The sequence below is a fragment of the Sciurus vulgaris genome (assembly GCF_902686455.1).
Source record: "Sciurus vulgaris genome assembly, chromosome: 16".
NCBI lineage: Eukaryota > Metazoa > Chordata > Mammalia > Rodentia > Sciuridae > Sciurus > Sciurus vulgaris.
Genome location: NC_136477.1, coordinates 46,950,844 through 46,973,028, shown reverse-complemented (window position 1 = coordinate 46,973,028; position 22,185 = coordinate 46,950,844). Strand labels below are relative to the sequence as shown.

General features: G+C 39.5%; 2 protein-coding genes across 4 annotated transcripts in view; one reads left to right on the top strand and one right to left on the bottom strand.

The window, feature by feature from the left end:
- Positions 1–591: 591 nt before the first annotated feature.
- OXNAD1 (oxidoreductase NAD binding domain containing 1) overlaps positions 592–22,185 on the top strand; it is a 46,496-nt gene continuing 24,902 nt past the window's right edge. The window contains exons 1-4 of one of the 2 annotated variants that reach the window (XM_079116485.1): positions 592–954; positions 17,562–17,713; positions 19,074–19,197; positions 19,458–19,521. In XM_079116485.1, the coding sequence (XP_078972611.1) occupies positions 19,082–19,197; positions 19,458–19,521 (180 nt within the window). In that variant the 5' untranslated portion in view covers positions 592–954; positions 17,562–17,713; positions 19,074–19,081. Of the gene's footprint in view, positions 955–12,154; positions 12,472–17,561; positions 17,714–19,073; positions 19,198–19,457; positions 19,522–22,185 lie in introns of those variants that run through there. The other variant, XM_079116484.1, reaches the window with a different exon arrangement.
- DPH3 (diphthamide biosynthesis 3) lies at positions 7,290–11,957 on the bottom strand. Of its 2 annotated transcripts, XM_079116380.1 has the most exons (3): positions 11,722–11,957; positions 11,140–11,214; positions 7,290–7,973 (listed from the first exon to the last, which is right to left on the bottom strand). In XM_079116380.1, the coding sequence occupies exons 1-3, from the start codon at positions 11,827–11,829 to the stop codon at positions 7,908–7,910; spliced, it is 249 nt and encodes an 82-aa protein (XP_078972506.1). In that variant the 5' UTR covers positions 11,830–11,957; the 3' UTR covers positions 7,290–7,907. The 2 variants fall into 2 exon arrangements, with proteins under 2 accessions (XP_078972506.1, XP_078972507.1); XM_079116381.1 differs by lacking the exon at positions 11,140–11,214.

Sequence of the window (22,185 nt, the reverse complement as noted above, 5' to 3'; positions counted from 1 at the left end):
TTCACTTCCTGCTCCTCATCCCAGTTGTGGACCAGTCCTTGGAAGGCTTTTAGACAAGCCAGGACTTCATCCAAGAGTAGAGACGGTCATTTGCATATTCAAAGTTACGTCAGACAGAGATAAGTGGGACTTTAAAAGTCACTTCCCATCCCTGTTTTAATCATTGAGAAATCAAGGCCAAGAGAGGTGACCAATATGTCCTTGTTCCATTTGTCCAAGGCACTGATCCACTGAGTCCACAGATGGGACAAGAACACATGTACAAAAAAGAAAAACAGGAACCATCTGGTCTAGGTCAGGCATTCCTTCTGCCTCTTTATGTTCATAAAGTAATTCTTCAAAAATGTTAATGAGTAAGATATATGTTTGGCAAAGAGAACAAAGCTGCCAATCACCAACATATACATTTAGGTCCTTATTAGAAAAACCATTTCTATATTGTTTTAAAAGACTTTCTATAATGCAATTCTATTATCCAAAAATCTCCCCTGTGCAGATATTAGGCTCAGCACTCATAAACAAAAAATGCTTGGAACATATTTATTGACTGAATGACACCATTTATCCATTTTGGGATGAATAACTAATACATCTTATCACATTTTCAAGCAGAAAGTTCTTCATGTCTAACTTCACTAATTTTTTTGCTCCTGCAACTCAGTATGGTACAGAGAATGCTTAGCCAAGCCAGATGGACAAGTCATTAATAGACAACATTCTGCTGGGAATATATAAGCTATATCTGGCAGACTTTATTCAAGGTCCAAAGTTTGAAGTTTCAGTTCTGGCCATGCTGATCACATCAGACTTGAAGTAAGAGCTGCTTTCCTGATTTGAAAGAGTCTGGATAATAAATTGTTGGGCACCAGCGAAACGTATCAGAGAATTAATTGCAACAAAAATTCTCAGAATGAGTCATCCTCAAGTTGCACAACCAGCAAGCAGACACAGTAGGTGAGTAGTCAGATCCCCTGGGTGCTATCTTTCACTTTTAATGATCTTGTATGAGTTTATTGTCCCGTTTTTCTTTATAATTAGAGCAAATAAATGTCTTAAAGTGGATGCTTATTGGTAAACTTTGGAAATATTAACCTTTTATTACCAGAGTTACATTGTGAAGGATAAGACTGAATTTTAATATGGAAAACACAGTCAAAATTTTGCTCATCTCAAAACAAAAAGCTAACAAAAATTAATCCCATGGGGCTGTTATTTGATGTCTGATCAGAGAGATGAGAGTAACTGGCTTGTTTTAATGCTTCAACTGCTTCCATTTTATTACTTGGAAAGTTGTTCAATTATTCAAACACTATCACAGGAGAAGAAAAATGGGATTTGGAGTTAAAAGTGTTAGATTGAAATGCCAAGTCTGCCATTTAATGAATGGTAGATTTGATTAGTTTTCAGAAATATTCACTCCTTCCTTCCAACCACCCCCGGAACAGAACTGTATTTTCCTGCTGCTTATTGTTGAGATCAGGTACATGACTTGTACTGGCCAGAGGAATGGTGGCAACTGTTGACATAAGTAAAAAATGAAATGAACATGTGCCATGTGAATGGGCTCTTGTACCTCTGGCCCAGCTTGTCCACTGGTCCAAGGAGGAAGAGAGACCTGGGACCAGACCTGTACTTCAGAGTCACTCTGCCAAACGCAGACAGGATCAGCCAACCCCCAGTTGACCAATAAACATTTAAGCAAAAATAAATAGTTGTTGTTTGGGGATGGTTTGTAATGTCTCAATTCTTGACTGACACATTGGCAATGTCTTGGATTTAGTTAACCTGGGGGTTATTATGGCTACATTATAGAGTGATCTAAATGACATGGTGTTATTTAAGAGTAAATAGTGTCCCTCTCCTGCCTAGGCTTCCCAGATGTTATATGTGGTGACAATTTAGCTAAACCAGGATGACACTTCCCAGAATTCCCTTTCCTATATGGTCCTAGGTTAGCACTGACAACAAGAGAAATTTTGTGCAATATTTGGAAGTCCAAAGTGAAGCAAGGGACACCCATTTTTATGCTCTGAAAGTTGAAGCAGGGCACCAGCAGCAGCAGGTGCTCATATGTACTGTTGCTAATCTGCTGGCTTGCTTGTTGTGGGCCAAGTGCCATGTAACTCTGTGGGGAGGGCACAAGCTTCCCATGGAAGTCACCCACAACGTTGAGGTTAAGGTAGTGAGACACAAGTAGGACCCAATTTGTATTTTCTCTTGTTCACAATAGCAACCTTAGGTTCAACATCAGATGCAAAGATTACAGCCTTCCCTTAATACTTCCACAAACACATAAAGTAATCCTTATTTTTAAAATCCTTCATTTTCTGTCACTTGTGGTTTCTTTGCTTCATCTTGATTGCATCTTGATGCATTGTGGCTAAGCCTGTTGGTGTTTTAACCCAGACCGTAGCATCTTGTCATTTCTGATGGAGCAAGAAATGTGTAAGATTGAACGAACTATCATTTACTGAGTCCTAATTTGGGGCAAATACCGTGCTAACTGCTTTTATGTGCATTATCTCATTTAATTCATCCCAAATCCCCCACCCAGTCTGGTTCACTCTCATCCTCATATCAACTAGTAGTTCAGAGATACCTGCTATTGCATTAATGCTCCAAGTCCTCACTGCCATTTGGGATTGTAGGCAGGGCACTCCAATGGCCTCCGGGGTAACCCTGGGAAGCTTGTGCTAGCTCAAGCACATATGGTGTCCACTAAAGGCTTGTTTTCCCCATTCTCAATCTTCATTTTTGTCCAATGGCACAAATTTTGACCCCCTCTAAGTTAAAAAACACAGACCCCCTCTAAGAATAAAGCCTGGCCCAAATCTTCGCCTAGTGACCAAGTCCTGCTACCATGGTCAGATCTCAGATAGGAACTACCTCATTTCCAGGTGTTGACACCCCCTGGGCTGAAGCAATGCCTGTGGTTCTGTGCCAGACCTTGGGACCCTCATCTCTTACTCGATATTCCTTCTGTAACGAACCATTCTGTAATGAAGCCCTTCCCCATCAAACACCTCATCATTTGTCAGAGGACCCAGGTGGCTGCCTTCTTGGGAAACAGCCTACTGAGTCTACTTGTGCCTCTAATCTGCCTGGGTAGCCATGTCAGTTTCCCAGCATTTGCCCTATCTCAGGGAGTAGGTGTTGTCACAAGATTTTCCACAAAGATTAACGTTAGTGAGGCTTCTAACCAAAGTACTCAAGTGGGTTTGAGTGGTCTTTGCGAATCAGTAACTATGGTAGTATTGTACTGCATTGACTTGGCTAAGCTGGGAGTTTCCCAGAATTCTCTTCCTAACACGGTTCCAGGTTACAGTTGGCTAAAAACAAGATTTATGAAAGGTTTGGAAGACAGAAAGGAAGTGGTAGCTTGACTCTGAAGAGCTCTGCTGTTAGAGGTGGTGAGGGACAGATGTTAAGGAGCCGATTGGGTGTTTCTCTTCCCTCTTTCCTGCAGGACATCAGCTTTATCCTATGAGCTCTACTGACCAACAGCACCCCCGAGTTCCCCACTAATGCTTGGGTGCAAATTCACAGAAGTAATAGTGACATTAGCCCCCTTCATGGTTCCCATTTCAGCAGCTGACTGCACCTCACTTCCAGATTTCTCTGCAAGCTTGAACTTGTTCACTTGCATCAGGACTTGGGGAAGGCTGGTTAGTGACTTTTCTTCCCTAGTATTAGTAGTGAAGTCTGAAGACTGGAAAACAAATGCTAATTTGCCTTCCTAGATTTTGATCAATATTCATTCAAAAATCTACAAAGAATTTCTTTTCCTTCTGTTTTAGGGCTCTTCTGCAAGTGTGTAGAGGAGGGTGGTGATTCCCTCACCCCACTTCCATCCCCATTTTAAGCAATTTTCGGAGCCAGGGGTTAGTATTTTTAACTGTTTTATGCTTTGTTTTAAACCCTTAACAGGAAATAATTTGTAAAATGGCTTCCCAGTGGAATATGTAATCATTAGCAATTTGCTTGGTGGGAAGTAGGGAATGGCAGGTACCCCTCGCACAAGTTAAAGAACTCCTAATTACTTACACCTGCAGAAGCTGTCACTTTTGCAAAGTATGTAATTAGCAGCCAGTGTGAATGCTGGAAAATGTGATTGTTTAAAAAGCGGACACAGTCCAGAGGCCACCCAGATTGGGGCTCTCCCACTGGGAACATTAGCCCAGCCTGGGCTCCCCCTGCTGGCTGCTCATTAAGGCCAATTGCAGGCCTGATGCAAGCACATGGCCAAATGAGCTCACACTCATTGTTCCATGTGCAAAGCAGGTGTGAACATTTTTTAAAAACTGGGTCCTTTTTACTTTGCAATTACAAATTTTCTGCTATTTTAGCCCAGGGGCTCTCTACCTTGGCTGCACATTACAAACACCAGGGACACTTTTTAAAAATCCTGATGTCCAAGCTGTACCTTGACCAATTAAATTTCTGTGACATATTTTTAAAGTGACCCAGGTGATTACAAATTTGTTAAGTGCGAAAACCAGTGGTTCTCAAACTTTGGCTGCATCAGAATCAGCTGGGAGGCCTTTTAAGGTACAGGTTGCTGGGTCCCATCCCCAGACCCAGTAAGGTGAACAGTGGGAAACTTTGCACTTCTAAGGATGTTGTCAATGCTCAAAACAATGCTGAATTTTTTGCCTATGTACCAAATATTTTGCAGTTATTAGTTCGTTTAATCATTTTTCACAAAGCTGTTTCATTCTCACCCTATAGGTCTCAGAAAAAGTGCCACACACTTGATATCTGTTCTTTAAAAAGGTACCTGTCCCCGACACTATCACATTATCTGGTCTTTTTCCCTTAGGACCCGAGCCAGTCTACCTTACTTCCTGGCTCCATAAGGGCAGTCTTCTTCGCTTTGTGCCTAGCACATGGCTGTCTGCACAGACCCTTGCTGAATGAGTTCAGAGCAACCCTACTGAAGTCATATGGTCTACATTTTGTGGAACAAGACACAGATTTAAGTAACTTGTCTAAGATCATAAGGGAGGAATTAAGATCCAAACTGTGTCCTGTCCAGAGCTGGGCTCTCAAACCACTTCAAGAGTTGATCACCAACCTTAAACACAGTATCTATTCTTTTCCAGCAATAAAATGAATTACTCATCTAAGAATGCCAAACATCTTTGGTTTTACTGACAGTGACTCGAAGCTAACTTTTTGTTCAAATAACAATAAAAACCCAGAATCCAAATCCAAGTGGCCAAACTGTAGAAACAATGGCAATTTTTTTCCTATTTAAAAACTCTATTGTCTGCTAAGCTTGGTGCAGTGACTGTAGTCCCAGTTACTGGAAGGCTGAAGCAGGAGGCTCACTCAAGTCCAGGGGTTCTAGGCTACTTTAGGCAACAGTGAGAAACCATGTTAAAAAAAAAAATGAAAACTTTACTGTTTGTATCAGAAACCTACTTACAATGCCCCCAAACAGATTAAGATTTCTACCTTATATAAAATCATCACACCAAAACCTTTCAATATAATATTTTGATATTTAGAAGAAAAGCTATGTGAAAACAAATGAACTGAAATTATCAGATTTTATTTAGCATGCCAATACAATTTATCCTGGTAATAAATTAATATGTACAGTTAAAAAAATGTTTGGTGCTATCTAAGAAAAATGCTCTGAATGTATAAAATATATGCAGAATCCTTTAAACAGCCAACTAAATTTTCAAACTCAGAAGTGTGGTAACATCAAGTCACTGATGAAAACTGGTGTTCCCATTTCCTGTAATTCATGATTCAGACAGTTTCAAGTTTATAAAGGTTTTAATTATCCATTCCATTCCAGTAAGCTCCCACACCTGAAATGAGAACTGACAGTTGAAAACCTTCTGACCCCATCTCCTATACCTGCACAGGTGAGGGATCCACTGGCCTGGTTGGCCTCAGACTCCAGAGCTAAGCAGAGACTGGGTTAAATCATAAATCAGTTCACAGAGGTGCCCCACAAATGTCTGTGGGGCTAAATAAGGCACAAGCATCACTCAGAACTCCAGTCACACCTGAAAAACCTTGGTTTTACTTTCTGCTTACTATAGGATTAATTCCTGGTATGTTCTTTCTCAAACTTAACACAGTTGCTTTAAAACAAAATCATTCTATTATTGCAGTATATCAACAATCACTGACTGCGAAAGCTGTTTATATTTCTTTTCTCCTGGGATGTTTGAACTTGGGCAACTTTCTTCCTGTTCTATGCTCATAGTAGACCTACATCAAGGTTGTCTGTTCATCGGCAGGAGAGAAAGTTTATGTTAGCACCACCTATGATGAGCATGGGACAGTTCATTTCTCTTTGCAGGTCGCTGCCACCAGAATCAACCTGTACCCTGCTCTGTTCATCTGAGCAGTCACTTTGTTTTCAGAGTATGGATTATTTCTGGGCTGACAGTGTTCCAAAGAGTCAATGAGATTTCTCACTGTATCACAAATGCACCATATAACGTACCAATTACGTCTAGCGTACAATTTTGATTTATTATGTCTCAACCTAATGCCTGCATATAGCCATGCTGCTGCAAGATTAAAAAAAAAAAGTCCACTTATTTTAATTTAAACTTCCAAGGAGTGTATAGTTCATTTATCAATCAGTGTAGAACACTGATACTCTAGTATGCTTTTCTAATTACAGGAGCCACCCAAAACAACTTGCCAGTTATCAGTGCATTTTCATATATGCAGCAAAGTTGTGTTTATAATGGAAATTTTCCAATTTTCTCATGATTCTAATTTCTTGCTACTCTCAGCACTCTAGCAAAGGAAGACCAGTAGTCTATCTTCATATATTTCTCTTCTCCATGGCAACACTTCTCTGTAGAAGTGCATGTTTGGTTTGGTTGCATGCTATAGAGGCTTATTAGATGTGTCCATATGGATGTATTTACTCAGAACAGGCCTCCCATTTTCAAGTTCATTCTCCACTGTAAATGCTTTATTTTTTAGTAGTGACACAATACTGTGATAGGCTAAAAGCACTGGCACCAGTCACAGAGACTTGGCCTTAACCCCTCTATGAACTACAATTTCATTAACTTTATCAGAAAATAAACAAAATTCCAAATACAAAAATATTTGCTTTGATCTGGTAAAATAATTAAAGCATTCATTTGCTAACTTGGCCCGTTTAACTCCTCTCATTAACAACTTCGCTTCCTTTTTTTTTTTTTTTTTTTAAATCGTGTCATGATTTTTAAGGAACATAAGGAATCGCCATTTCTTTGACTCTTTCACTTTAGATTTTTCTTCCTTATTCACTAACTTGTGTGATGGAGAAACTGTAGCCCATCTTTTCTCTTACTAGAACTCTGTGCATGAAGTGTAACACAAATGACATGCTAAACAGAACATGAACATTCTAATAATGGCAAGACTGGAGAGACTGGCTTGGTGAGGGAATTCGAAGTGCAGTACTGATGAAGCAACGGATTTTCTTTAAGTTAGAATAATAAAGCTGATTCAAATTTCAAAGAAAGGGCTAATTTTAACCATCTTAGAAACTAATTAAAAATATAATCTCATTTTAACTAAGAAATCCTAATGACTGAGGTAGATGATGCTGTTATCAGATACAGAATTAGGTTTAAGGTATAAACATAATAACTAAGGGAAAGAAAGCACTGATTTAAAATTATCTTCCTTTAAATTCAGGTGGATAATTAAGAATGCTTCCAATTCAATGTTCTAAACATGAAATCCGGGTATGACATGTCTGGGGCTCACTTCTCTATTTGAAGATGAATTCAGCAGTTGGTGAAAAGATACACATGAAAAAAGAATGGCAATCCACAAAACAGCTGTCCCCTTGAAAAAAATCAGTTTCTCTGCATTTGATATTTCCATCTGGGCTCATTCTTAACTGTTCAGGATGTGGATTCCTGAAGGTTTCTTCAGCATTTTACTAATTCTTTGTTGGTTGAAGGGGCTGGGACTGTTTCTCCACACATAAATTGATCCTAAGACAGAATGAGAAATGACACTGAGTTTCTATGTCACAGATGCATTAACATTACCTTCATTTTGTTACAGATACTACCTACTTGTTGATCTTCCCATTGCTATGTCACTTCATTTGTGTTCAAAGGCAGCACTAGAATTAGAATTTTGAAAGCATACTGGTTTTCAGTACTGAATTCATTATTTAATAAGTGCCTTATCTTATAAACATGCCCATCTTCACTTGCAAGCTACCGTTTCTAGGTAATAACATCAGTGCATGTTACATTTTGTAAGTTTCTATATTCATTATTTCAATATTTGGTCATTTGAAGTCAAATCCTTTTCAGAGTAATTCCTTCTTTCAACTAAAAGGGAAAGGGCTTCATGTGTTTTTCCAACACAAATAATCTGTAATGTCAGCTACTTTGTAAATTAAGTCCAATCTCTGAACATTAATCCTGATTTATGTCAACTGCCACAAGAACACTCTGCTACCCCTGCAATTGATCCCTGAAGGATCAGTTACTACTCTGCCCCTATAGCTTTATTTTTCCACCTACTGGAAATCTTCTACCTTGCTCTTTGGAATTCATGGTCCATCATGAGCACAATAGTCCTTATTCTCAACTCTTCTTTAAAGTGTTCCTCTGCTCCCGATGTCTGGAAACATTTTAGGCTGACACAACTGAAGGGTGCTTACTATTACCCAATGTGAAGAGGCCAGGGATGCAGCTGAACATCCTACTAAGTACAGGTTACCTCTGCACAACAAATTATCAGGTCTAAAATGTCAACAGTGCTAGGCTGAGATGAAGTTATAGCCAAGGACGGTTTCCCCTAGATCCTCTTCTAGTGTTTTCAGTACCACAGGGCCTGGAAGTGGGATTGGTTTCTCCTTTCTGCCACCATTCTCCTCCCCTCTCTAAAATCAACCAACTTTGAATCTTATCTCATGAGACCATACCATCGCTACTATTCTCTTTTGCTGCCATCTATCCCAGATCCCATATTTCAACACCCCTGGACAGCCACTGTATTCCTCCTATCACCTTTTCACAGTCCCTCATTCCCTAGATGTTCTCTTTACTTGGTTAAAATTCCATGGTCATTGATTGTATCCACTGTTCTCTCCCTTCTTTATATTCACTTGCAAAACCACAATAGTGGTTAAATCTAACTTCCAGTGTCTATACTCACTGATGGAGCTGAGTGTTTATGATCTGAAACTGTTAATCCTCTATCACTACCAGTTACCGTACCATGTCTCTGCTTCTCTTTGCAGCAAACTACTTTTAAGAAATGCCCACATTTGTTGTCTTCTATTTCTCCATTCTTTCTGATTTGTTTCCATCCACCATGTTTCTCCAATCAGGCTGTCCTCAGTTTTTCCCTGTACTGTACTCTCAACACCATCACAAGTTAGCTGTGTTGCAAAAGACAATAATAGTTAATTCTCAGTTTTCATGTATCAGTGGACTCTGACAAGAATCTCATTCCTCCACCTTTTCTCATCTGGCTCCTAAGATATGGCACTGTTGATTTTCCTCCTTCCGCAGCGCTTGTTCCTTTTCAGTTAGCTTTGCATATTCCTCAACTTCTTCCTTGACCTTTTAATACCGGAGCACCCAAGACTCAGTTCTTTCTTTGGCCCATTTCTATCTGTATTCTGGGGATATCGTCCAGTCTTCTGGTTCTAAACACTACCTATGGCTGTTAACTCCCAAATTTATACTGCTAGCTGACATGCATATTCAACTGCTTTCTCAGCAGCTCCACTTGGATGGGAAATAGCCTTCTCAAACTTAGTATATCTGACTCCCACCTATTCGTCTCTAGTTACATACCCCCAGTTGATAGTAATTCTATTTTTCTAGTTAGACCACAAATGCTGAAATCATTTCTGATTCCTCTCATACTCCATATACAACCACTAAGAAAATCCTTATCAGTCAAAGTGTATCCAGAATCCAAAACTTCTCACTACCTCCATTGGCCCAAGCCATTTCTTGCTTTGATTAGTTTAACAGCCTGCTATTGGTTTTTCTATTTCTTTTCTTGCTCCCTCAGTCTACTCTGAACACACAAGCCAGAATCATTCTTTTAAAACACAGGTGGGGTCATAGCATTCCTGTTTAAAAATTCTCCAGTGGTTCCCTGTATCATTCACATCAAAAGCCAAAGTCCTTAAAGTCCTTCAACATCTTTGTGACCTACCCAGTCTTCTCATTTCATCTTGCACTGTCTTCACTCTTATTTGCTGTGGTCACACTGGCCTCTTTTTTTCTTTGACAAAACCAGGCATGTTCTCATCTTAAGATCCCATCACTGAATGTTAATTTGCCCAACTCTATGTATCATGTGTAAATGGTCCACTCCCTTACCTCTTTCAAATCTTTACTTAATAAGGCCTTTCTTAATAAATTGTCATGATTACCTTATTTAAAATTATAGCCTCCTCCCAGACTTGCACTCCTGATCTCTCTTACCTTATTTGCTTTTTGTTCTAGAGTACATTTTAACATAAGAATAAATTGTTCAAGTTCTACATTATGATCTAGATTATAGCCCACTTCTCTTGAAATCTTGTCCCCACTTTTCTTATATTCATTTTTGAGTTCATCTTTAAGACTCCATTCAAAGTACTGATAAACTTTGGGTGAGAGTGGGCAGTAATGTTTTTTTCTCTCATCACCATCCTTGTGAAAGACAATAGGATAGCTAAAGACTAAAATGCAACTGTAAAATTGCAAAGAGGAATTATGTTCAAACAAGGTAACTGAGTCCTACATACAAGTCAGGCAAGAAATAATATGTAACTATACCTGTCAAAATGTGTCCAGGAGCTCTAAGTTTAGTTACATATTAAATAGAGGAAGAGTGTCAATTAAGATAACCTTTAAAATTATTTTTTCTTCTATTTAATACATAATACTTTCCATTAAAAAGCAGTTTTCTTTATTACTGTTTCCAAAGATAAAATGAGTTATATAACCTGAACTTTAAAATTTTAATTTATGATATGGCTGTTTTTGTAATTTAAAATATTGTTTTAAAAAACAGTATTTAACCCAGCACATTATTAAGAGACAATCTTCTGTATTTACATATTACAGTCAGGATGTTCTAGGTCCTTGCTACTGCCTCACTGTCCCTCCCCCCCCCCTTTTAAAATTGATCCCTTACTTTGTCATAAATCACTTTTATAATGAGAGAGCAGCTAGGACAGGTTGCCACGTCTTCCCCATTCTCCAAATCTTCCTATAACGAAATCAAACAACGTTTGGTCAGCAAAGTTTTCCCTTCGCTATCTCCTCCACACAAACCTCTCCCACCCCTATTGTACAAATCTCTTGGTGGCTTGCCTCCCCGCAAGGTAGGTGCGCGCCAAAAGGGTCTTCCCCTTCACTTCGGAAAAACACCCAGGAAGGTAAGGCGAGGTTCCGCTGCCTCAAAACCCCTAGGAAACAAAAACGATTCCCCTTCTCCAAACAAGTATCCCAAGAAGGTATCCTTAAGAGAGACACGGGAGTAGCAAAACACGGGCTCCTTGCTATCCACTCCTGGGCTAAACTGAAGGCCAGAACGATGTGCCCACTGAGAGCTCGGGGTATTATTTCGGGGTGGGGGCGGGGTATTCAGAAGCAGGGAATAGAGAACGTGGGTGACTAAGAGCCGCAAGGGCGACGAAACCCAACTGCACAGGGAACCCAGGGGAGCGAAAACGCGCCTGCTCCGGCGAGTCGCCGGGAGGGGCCCTGAAGTTACCTTGGTGATGGAAAAGTTATCCCCACACGGGCAGGGGTAGAAATACGTTTCGGAGTCCTCGTCATATTGGAAGTCCTCGATCTCCACCTCGTCGTGAAACACCGCCATGGTCGTCGGGGCCGGCAAAACACTGCCGCCCCGGCCGTCCTACAGCTCCTCTAGTTGGTCTAACTTTCTCAAGGCCGGCCCGGAACCGGCGTCGTCCCCGCGCACAGGTGCAGGAACGGTCGCTTCCGGCGCTTAGATGATGACGCAACTCCATCCTTGGCGGACAAATGTGTGACAGGTCGCGGTCACCATGGAGATGACTGAGCTAGGGGTGGAGACTCTGGGAAGATGGCGCTTCTTGCTCAGCAGTGTCGCGCAGTCCTACTCCCATTGGACAGTAGCGACCAATAGCGTGCGAGGCTCGCCCATGCTACCGTTACGTCACGTCTGGGACCGTGGAGACTCACCGGGGCAGGGTGGAATCTGGCGCAGGGCTATAAAGTAGGTGCCCGGGGCAGCGGTAGACTTTGCATCAAGTCGGGGACCGCAGAAAGGCCTCGAACTGCTCTCCGAGGGCTGCAGCCTTTACCCGCCTGGCCCTCAGGAAAGGGAGGGCCCTGCTTTACTTTGGTTCCAGACGGCGGTGGGAGCAGCTCAGCGTCCTCTCTGCCCTTCACGGGTGACAGACGACCAGCTCTCGTGGGGATTTCGCTTCACCAAGTGACCTTGAGCTCAGGGACAATTTATAGCTCCTGGCTGCAGGTACATATCCGCCTCTTCCTCACCCCAGGCATCTTCAAATAACCCATTTTGTGTTGCTGAGAAGGCCAAGACCTGGAAAGCAAGGACTGAATTCTAGTTCTGTATTTGCCAGGCGTACATCATTAACTACGATGATAGGTAGTAACAGTAATAACGTCACTTTTTATTATTGGGCTTTTGTTATGTGCCAGGTATTGAGCAAAGCATAGTTCTCCCATCAATCCTGGGGTTTTTAAATTCCATTTTTATTAATCTTTAAACTGAGGTACAGAGTGGGCATCTTGACCAAGATCACTTACCTAGGAAATAAGTTAGAGCCTGGCTATCTCCAAAGCCCAGGAACAGACTACTAATGCGAACCCCAGTTTCTTTGTAAAAGGAATGGTGTCGATTGGCAAGATTATCAGCAGGAGGCCTCTGTATATCCTGAAGCTGAATGCCAATAAAAAGTGGTTTGTCTTGAAAGCAGTGCTAATATCTGTTTTGGGACAACCCCCTACAATGGGGTACTGCTCCATTGCTAGGCAGTATTCATGTATCAGTATTAAGGAATGCAGTGTTGAAAAAGCACTATTGAAAAACAAACTCTTGACTTAGAATCTGATTTGATTGCAAATGAGCTCTGGGAGTTAGAGATTTACATTCTTCAGGCCTATTCCTCTTCCAAGAAAAACTGGGCTAGATATAATCCAAGATCCTTTTCAAATCTAGCATTCTTCTTTCACCTGGAAATTAAGTCACTTGCTTTGGCAATCACATAAAACCTTTCACATTTCCATAACACATACTTAATACATCCCTATGCTTGCGTACTTACACTCAAGTGTTTCCATGAAATTTTCAATTTTGTGCACACTGGATAAGCTCTGCTTGGTTTTAGCTCTTTTTACTTTTTTGTTTGTGGTACTAGGGATAGAACCCAGGGCCTCACACCTGATGGCAAGCCCTGAGTTTTATCCTCAGCCCTTATTTATTTTGAGATTGGTTCTCTGGAAGTTGCTCACACTGGCTTTGAATTTTCAATCCTCCTGTCTCAGTCTCCTGAGTAGCTGGGATTACAGTTGTGGTCCTTCAAGCCCTTTTAAAGCTTGAAAAGCATAAAGGCAGAGAAGTCTTTCGGAGAAAATTCCAGAAGTACACAGATGGAGTTGGTAGAAGGTTGTTTCAGAGGTTTCACAAACAGTATTTTTGCTTAATTGGTGATCTATCCAGCAATTAGGAAACATTTGAAACTTGTTGAGGGTTAACTATGGAGATTCTGGTGTGTCTGGGTAGAGAAGTCCCATCAAAGCCCACACAACTCTGATTACTCCTGGTATTACTTAGACAAATACCTCCCAGATAGCCTTTTGGAGACAGGCAGAAGGAGGATTCTCCTGTGTTTAGTCCCAGTGATCACAGAACTGACTTTAGTTCTTTTGTGAGTAATTTTTGAATGTACAGAAATGGGTTCAGCCATGTTTTGGCTACAGGATCTGTAAATTGGAAGGTTTATTTTTGGGGGTTGCTGGAAATTGAACCTAAGACTGTGTGCATGTTAAGCACATGCTGTATCACCGAACTAAAAAGTCCAGTCCTAATAGGCCTTTCGGAAAGCAATTTGGACCTATCAAAAACAGTTTGCTGCCAGATATGTCTATAATCCCAGTGGCTCAGGACACTGAGGCAGGAGGATCAAGAGTTCAAAACCAACCTCAGCAAATCATCAAAGCCCTAAGTGAGATCCTGTCTTTAAATGAAATATGTATAAAAGAAAGGGCTGGGGATGTGACTCAGTGGTTAAGTGCCCCTGGGTTCAATCCCTCGTACCAAACAAAACACACCAGTTTGCTGGAGCATCTTAAAATCTGAGGTTAATAGTCCTAAAAGTTACAGGGGGTGTCAGGTAGTTTTTCTTTGTAATTTTACAATTTTTAAGAATTATCTAAAATGCAGAAAAGCAACACATAACTTACTGGTAGTTGACACAGTGTGCTGGGTGCTGTACAAATCCTCTTTAGGCATCACATTGTTGAAGCAACCCAGTAAGGTATAGGTATCATTCACCCTGTCTTTAACATTGGGGAACCCGAGGTTTAAGGGATAAGGAGCTTGTTAAGGCAAATTAGTGAATTGCAGTGAGCTATGGTGACAACTCAGATCTTTCTGATCCTAGAACATAGGCTCTTAATTAACTGCAATGCCATTTATGATGTGATGGTGCTTCAAGCAGAGCTAGATGAAACAACATTGATTTGGTTCATGCTGGTTCCCTTGAGACCTAGTCTTGGGGATGGCGGTACTATCCTAGGCCTTCCATACTGTTTTTACCTTGCCATCCATTGTCCATCCCCTTTAGCTACAGGTAGTTCTTCTTGTGGTTCTGCCCAGTTTGAGCTTGTACTGTGAACAAAGTAAAACCATAGTCAAGCACATGATGTAGGTTCGTTTTGAAGTTGTTTGTTGTTTTTTACCCAGTACATTTAAAGAAAACATTACAGTGACTACTGATCTTTACATTTATTCCTAAAAGGAATAGACATATTTTGTAATTACACGTTTTTGAACCCTGAGAGTATGACAGCAGATTTACTTGTTGCTATAGTCATTTGAGATCACAAGTTTATCTTTTATCATAAATGTTAACACTGCTTGTATGGAAAGTAATAGTGACCCAAATTCTTAGTATAAGATCGGATTTAGAACCGGGTCATAACTGTGTAACAAACTGCATTTGATGACTGCTATTGTATGTCAGGTCAGGGGGAGTTGTTTATTGGCATTATCAAATCACTTTTTCTAGGTTGTTTGGCAAGGAGAAGAGCCGGTTAATGTTTAAGGATTTTATAGTAATGCTCTTGCTTACCAGGTACTTCCATAGACGTTATTTATTTCAGCATTCCAATGAAGCACTGTGGGTATGGTTAAAATGGTAAAAAGATGCCTTCCCCAAGATTAGAAAAGGGCAAGAAGAGCAAACTCAAGCCCAGTTCCACTGATTCAAAGTCAAGCACGCTCCTCAAACTACATGTATACCACTGAGTTTCCCTTACCAACCCCTGGGAGTCCCATTGCTTCCTCTATGACATCTAGGATTCTGAATTGACAGGTGCCATGCTGGTCTTCAAATTACTTCATTTCAGGGGATTTGTGGTCTTTGAGGCATTCTTGTTGTCTTTCACTGCTCTGTCTCATCCAATCTGTTAGCAAATTTTAGGGCTCTAATTTCAAAGTATATTTCATGTTAATCTACTTCTGCCATCTCTATTATCCTTTCCTAAAGATAACAGTTGTTATCCTTTCATAATCTACCCCCCTTTGGCCCCTGTCCTGGGGATTGAACCCAAGGGCAGTCTACAACTAAGCTGCATCCCCAGCCTTTTTTATTCACTAAGTTGCCCATGTTGGGCAACTTGAACTTGTGATCCTCCTGCCTTAGCCTCCCAAGTGGCTGGGATTACAGGAGTGTGCCACCACACCTAATTCCTATCATTCTGTTAGACTAGAACCTCCTAACTGGACTTTATGCTTTCACTTTTGCCCCTGGATAAACCATTCTTCACACAGCAACCTGGATAATCATTTAAAAATAGATCATGTTCTCCTGATTTATTCAAACTTTTCAGTTGCTTTCTAGTGACCTTAGGGTAAAGTTCTTTTCTTTGCCATAACCTACTGTGAATTGGGTCTCTTCTGCTTGCTCAACTGCCTGTCATTCTCATGTGGATTATTAAATTTTATTCCAAAATATTAAGCTTACTGCCCTCTGGTATCACTGACTTTGGTTCTTTTAACATGCTAGACTTTTTCCTTGTGTTTGCCTTTGTTCTTGTATCCCTGTGGCAGAATGCTCTCGCCCTTAACATCTATTTGGTTGCCTCTTAATCATTCTGATCTCATCTCAGGTGTGATCCCTTCAGAGAGGCCTATCCCGATACTCCCCCACCTACTCCATCTTTCCTTTATCATGGTCATCATTTTTTGGAATCCTCCCCTTAATTATTTATTAATTTTCCTCTCACTGTAATAAAACCTCCATGATGGCACAGACATTGTACCTGGCTTCATCTCCTTGGAGTAATAGTACCTGGCATTTCTGGACTTGTTGAATGAACTGAGTGTACTTGTTGAACTGAAATCACTGTAATATTTCTCAAATCTTAATCTATTGCTTGCAGTAATTTGTTTTACTACTTATTGTATATCAGTTTTATCATTTATGATGATTTTTCTGTTTTAGAAATAGTTACAAATCTTAGATAATATAGAGCTTGTGAGGATACAAACATCTATGGAATATTCATTACATAGTTTTGGGAATTATGTTGATCTCCTTTGATTAGACACTTAGACTGAATATGTGGAGCCCTTGGACATATAAAAAGTGAGTAATTTTTTAAAAAATACCTTATCCTAAGGACTGGCATAAAAACTTTGGAAGGCACTTTGAACATTTTTATAAAAATGCTCTATTTACCAGTAGGTGGCATTCTTGGTCATGGTTATTATAGAATTTTAAAATTTTAAGAGAACAGCTTTTAAAAATTAAAATTTGTTTCCAGTTGAAGTAGACCATTCAAACAACATAGTCACTAAGATTTAGATTTTTGTATCTATTGTAAAGACAATTTATTTTGGCAATAGTTATCTATAACAGCAGAAAAATAATTTTTTTATATTTCACTATTTAGCAGTTAAATTTAATTGGGAAACCTGACCTCAAGTGACATGTAACTGTCATTTTTAATCTTTGACTATGGTTGTACTTTCTTCAGCATGGTAGTATCTCAAACTGGGCGGAACCATAAGAGGAACCACCAGTAGCCAGACAAGGTGGGTGGCCAACAGATGGAAGGATGGAAACAGTGTAGAAAGGTAGGTCATGGGATGGGTCTCCTAAGTTGCAGGAGTTAAGACAGGCCAAGGAAGACGAACAAGAGAAGCAGTAAGATGAAGAAGTGGAGCCATGATGAGGGGGAGGAATTGAATGGGCTTGCTATGAGTACATGCCTTCTGATTATAATGAGCCTTTTCTTTTGCAACTGATACTTACTAGGGCTTTTTGTCAGTTTCCAAAAGCATTGTTTTATGTGTCATCCCTGTCATTGCAGGAACTTAGAATGTTAGTATGTGGAAAAAGTGTCTATATTCCAACTGGTGTGTATTCAAAGATGCCAGTGTAATACCAGGAGCAGAATATACTGTGTCAGTCAGTCAACCAGCCATACACTGAATAACTCCTAAAATCTCATGGACTTCTAAAGTAAGTTCACCTTCTTTCTTTCAGTGATTAACAAATCATTTTTGGTTTAGCACATTTAAAGGAGAGAAACTACATTTAGTAATCTCACATGAGGCAAAAGAGACCTTATGCTTTTTTTTTCATTTACTAGAGAGAAAAATAGCCCATGGCATGTTTGTTCACAATGATGCTGCATTATACAGTGGGAAGAAGAGTTTTTAATCTGAAGACTAGTTATGAAGCAGTGGGTTTTTACAATATGATTTGGTTACAGCTGACTAAATTGCATCTGACTTATATCAACTACTGATTTAATCTTATGCTATTATAGAAGCAGAGAGTAGATTTTATAACTGCCTGACAACTATGTTCCACATGATGAACACCATCCAGTTCTTTAATATTTCTTGTTAAAGTGCAACAGGAAGACAAATTTAGTTTCCCAAATATTAAAAACCAAAACATTTAAGAATACTGTTCAGAATAGCCCAAACTAGAAAATATCCAAAAGACTACTAACAAGAATAAACAAATTTTGCAGCATGTGGCTTTATACATGTTCCCTACTGATCTCCCAAATCGCCACATGCTGCATGCTCTATCTTCAGAGGACTATATATGACCATATCTTACATTCTCTACAATTATGTTGAAAATTTCCTGTTGCCTTGTGACATTGCAGCCAATAACATGATAGAACAGTACATTACTCATGCTTTTGGTGATTCTGGTGTAAACAAATCTGTACTGCCACTCACATAAAAGTATAGCATGTATAATTGTGTACTGCCTCGTGGTAAAGTCACTGTAAAACAGTGTGCCATGTTATGCTGTAAAACAGCAGCCTTTTATCTCATGGTTACTGCATCTCTTGATTGCTTCAAGAGGCCATGTCGATTAACTAACCTTCACAGTCTACATTTATGTAAGTACTGTATGATGTTTGTATAATGACATTATCACCTGATGAAGCAGTTCTCAGAATGTATCCCCATTAAGTGATGCAGGATTGTGTTTGATAGCATCGAGAATTACATACTTACATGTAATGTACATGCTGTACAGTTACACTGAACCAGCGCTGAATGGTGGCAAAAATTTTGTCAGATAGACAGACCCTTACTTTGCTGACTGAAAACTCATAACTGTACCAAGAGAAATTCAAACTCTTTTTCACTATTTCTTAAAATAGTCTGATGTTTCCCCACTTAAAATATTTAAAAAAAATTTTTTTTTTCGGTTGTAGATGAACATGATATCTTTGTGTTGCTGAGGATTGAACCCAGAGCCTCACACGTGTGAGGCAAACACTCTACCACTGAGCTGCAGCCCCAGCCCCTTTTTCTTAAAATAATTTTAAATTTTATTTTTGTTTGCTCAGGAAACACCATGGCACGTGTTGTCTTAATTTCTGGGTTGTTGCGAGGCTACGTGGGAGCAGTCTGCACTCAGGCTGCTGCTTCGAAGTTGATGCTCTGTACTTTGCGCCACCTCAGTCTCACCAGGTCAGTCATCAGACCTTCAGAGCTGCTGATGGTTGTGGGAGGCACATCGCACTTCAGAAAGAGGCAGCATCTTGGCTTAAATATGCAGATCATCAATAGATCATTAAACTTCAGTTATATGTGCAGATTTTCACTAACCATTTTATAGGATCCATAATATTATGTTGTATTTTGGGTAGCTGTGATATTACAGGGGAAACTAATTTTATTATTTTTTATGAGAATAATACTTAATAACCTAATTTTACTTTTTATTAAAGCATAATGAAATCACAAAGGAAAACTGATCACTTGGAGAGAACTGCAACTGTCATGCGCCGGGAGGTCTGTATCTTGGGGCATGTCAGGTTTTTCTGATTGAACAGTTTGCACATGGTTATGACTGGTGTGGGGAAGGCATTAGATGTAGTTGGTCCCTTCAAAGTGTAGTCGGGGAAAGTTTTTCCTTTCTGAAAATTTCTAAGCAGGATATGTGATAACTAATTTGAAAAGATGACAGAAATCCTCAAATTTTTCCTTTTAACTTGGAATGAGTGGGTTAATTTTTGATGACTGTAGTATTGCAGCAATTAAAGGAAACATTCTCACAGGTTTGATGTTTAGAGTTACTTTAGAGATAGAACTACTTTGAGAGCCTACATTTAATGAATAGCTTACCATTTTTTCTTTTTTTTTTCGGACACTGTCTCAATCCTTGTTCATCCTTACTTTAGAACCACTTCCTATTTCATCAAGGGAGAAAGCACTAACATCTGAGAAAGGAAGGTGGACACGCTTGTTACCCTCCCCATGTACAGTTTTTCCACCATATTCAGACTATAGAAAGCTAATCTGCCATCTGAAGGGGTGTCAAGGGCTGGGAGCTAAAGGATCCTCACCCTTTACCTCAGTGAGTAACTGTATTTTCATTTAAAAGCATAAATGGGATATTTGATTTTGCTTTTTTGAGTGTTTCTCACATATTCAGATATATTTAGCCTAGTGTTAGAAGTCTGTTTAAACTGTTAAAAAAAAAAAAAACAACTTTTTTTTAACACTTCTACAAACAAGATCAGAAATTATATTGTCTTATTAGTTTTAATGTTAATAGGAGATTCTGTAACGTAAAGGGAATTGTTTAGGCTTTCTTTAAATACTAATTCTACTTTGAGAAAATTGCTTTGGGATGAACTGAGGGTGATGTTTGTTCATTTAGCTTTAAGGTTTTTTTTTTTAAGATCTCTGTAAAATTAGCTCAGGAAAGTGGGTTTATGAGCTTTGGGGCAAATACTTTTCCCATTGATGATAAATCTGAAAATACTTTGTTTACACAAAAATGCTGAATCTCTAAATGTGAAGTTTGTTAAGATTTATTTTTAAGAAGTGAAAAGCCTGTCAGTTGTGGAGAAAACTGGGTGATGGGCTTGGACTGTGCTCTTGCCTGTCATATTTTGAGGAAGATAAATTAGAGAAAAGTGTTGGCAAACCTTTTTAAGGATCAGATAGCAAATATTTTAGGCTTTATGGGCTGTATATTTACAACTACTAGCACTTAATTCTCATGTGAATTAAGAACAAGTTTATTAACAGAGTTTGACTATAATGAGTAACATAAAATCACAAATCCAGCAACCTCTTAACTGTCTTTATAATGTGAAAACATACACAATGATATGTGCACAAATTGTTGTGATTTACCAAAACAGATTTGGCCTTTATTTAACAATTGCCAGTCCCTGAATTAGAGTGGTCATTTCAGGATTTTACAGGACAAAATTATTGGGACTTTGGAGTCGGGGATGATTTTGAACCAAGTTTAGGACAAAGAAAATTAATGTAAATTCTAATAGTTTGATTGAAAAGTTGAGAATTTTAGTGCCCAGATAATGAGAAAATTATAGGGTTAAAATTCTAATCATGTTACTACCTTGGAGGAAGGATTTTCCAATGGCAGTTCCTCTTTTGTTTCTAATTTCCATTCTCCCAAACAGACTGAGAATTGGGAGGAAATGAGAGGAATTGGGGAAAAGCTTAGGACTACCACCTCCAGAGGACACTCCTAGCAAGGAGCAGGGCTTGGTCTTGGACTTCTTGAAATGAACAGACCCTCAGGTTAGGCCGTAACAGAACTGCCTTCCACGCTTGCCTTTAATGCAGTGTGCTTTCAAAACTCCCACAGCTCCATATGCTCTTCACCTCAAGCCCATGAGGTAGCCTAATGATAGGAAGCCATCCACATTTTACAGAAGAGGACATTACCCAGGAGATGTCTTACAGCTTCTCCCAGGACCAAATGGAAGCTCCAGCTTAGAATTCCTAGGCCAGAGGGCCCTGTTGTCACTCTGGGAGTGAGTAAAGAATGGAGCAGTCACTTGCTAAGAAATATTCTTTCAGAATTGGGCATTGTGTTCCCTCTGGAAAACTCAGGGAATGACATTTTATGATACTGACACTTTTTGCCTGGGACTCTAAATGTAACCAGTCTGAGGTCATGCTGATGTAGAAAACTGGACTTTGAATTGAAGGACATTTGATTGTATTGAAGTTCATATTTTTTCCCTTAAGAACCAAAGAATAAGAAGTCTGAGTAACCATAGAAATGTCAAGAAGATAAGAGTAGAAGTATTGTAAATATTGTAAGAATTGTTCAGGCAAGGCTAACATTTTACAAGAGGGGTCACTGTATTTGGCTTCTGCAGAGTATTGGCCACTGAGCAAGATGTATTCTATTATAATTTGATGGGAGAGTTTGGCAGTGAAACAATTTTTAAAATTCTTATGCATTCGTTTGGAAATATGCCAGATACTGAGCTAGGTGCCCGGCAATGAAAATGATAGACCCCTGTCCTCAGGTTTTAGTGGTGTCCTGGTCTAAAGAAGTGATTTTATGTACCTAATTGATTTTGGAAGAAACTAATTTTATTTTGACTGTTTGTTTGCTTTTAGAAGCCCTTTCCATATTCTACAGTGCCTTAGTATATTGTTGCCTTTTGGTTTACAGAGCATTTA

Coding starts and splice junctions, on each gene's coding strand:
- DPH3 (XM_079116380.1), bottom strand. CDS start 11,829: ATGGCGGTGTTTCACGACGAGGTGGAGATCGAGGACTTCCAATATGAC. Junction 11,215..11,721: donor ATAACTTTTCCATCACCAAG/GTAACTTCAGGG, acceptor ATTTCGTTATAG/GAAGATTTGGAGAATGGGGA. Junction 7,974..11,139: donor TAAAAGTGATTTATGACAAA/GTAAGGGATCAA, acceptor ATTCTGTCTTAG/GATCAATTTATGTGTGGAGA.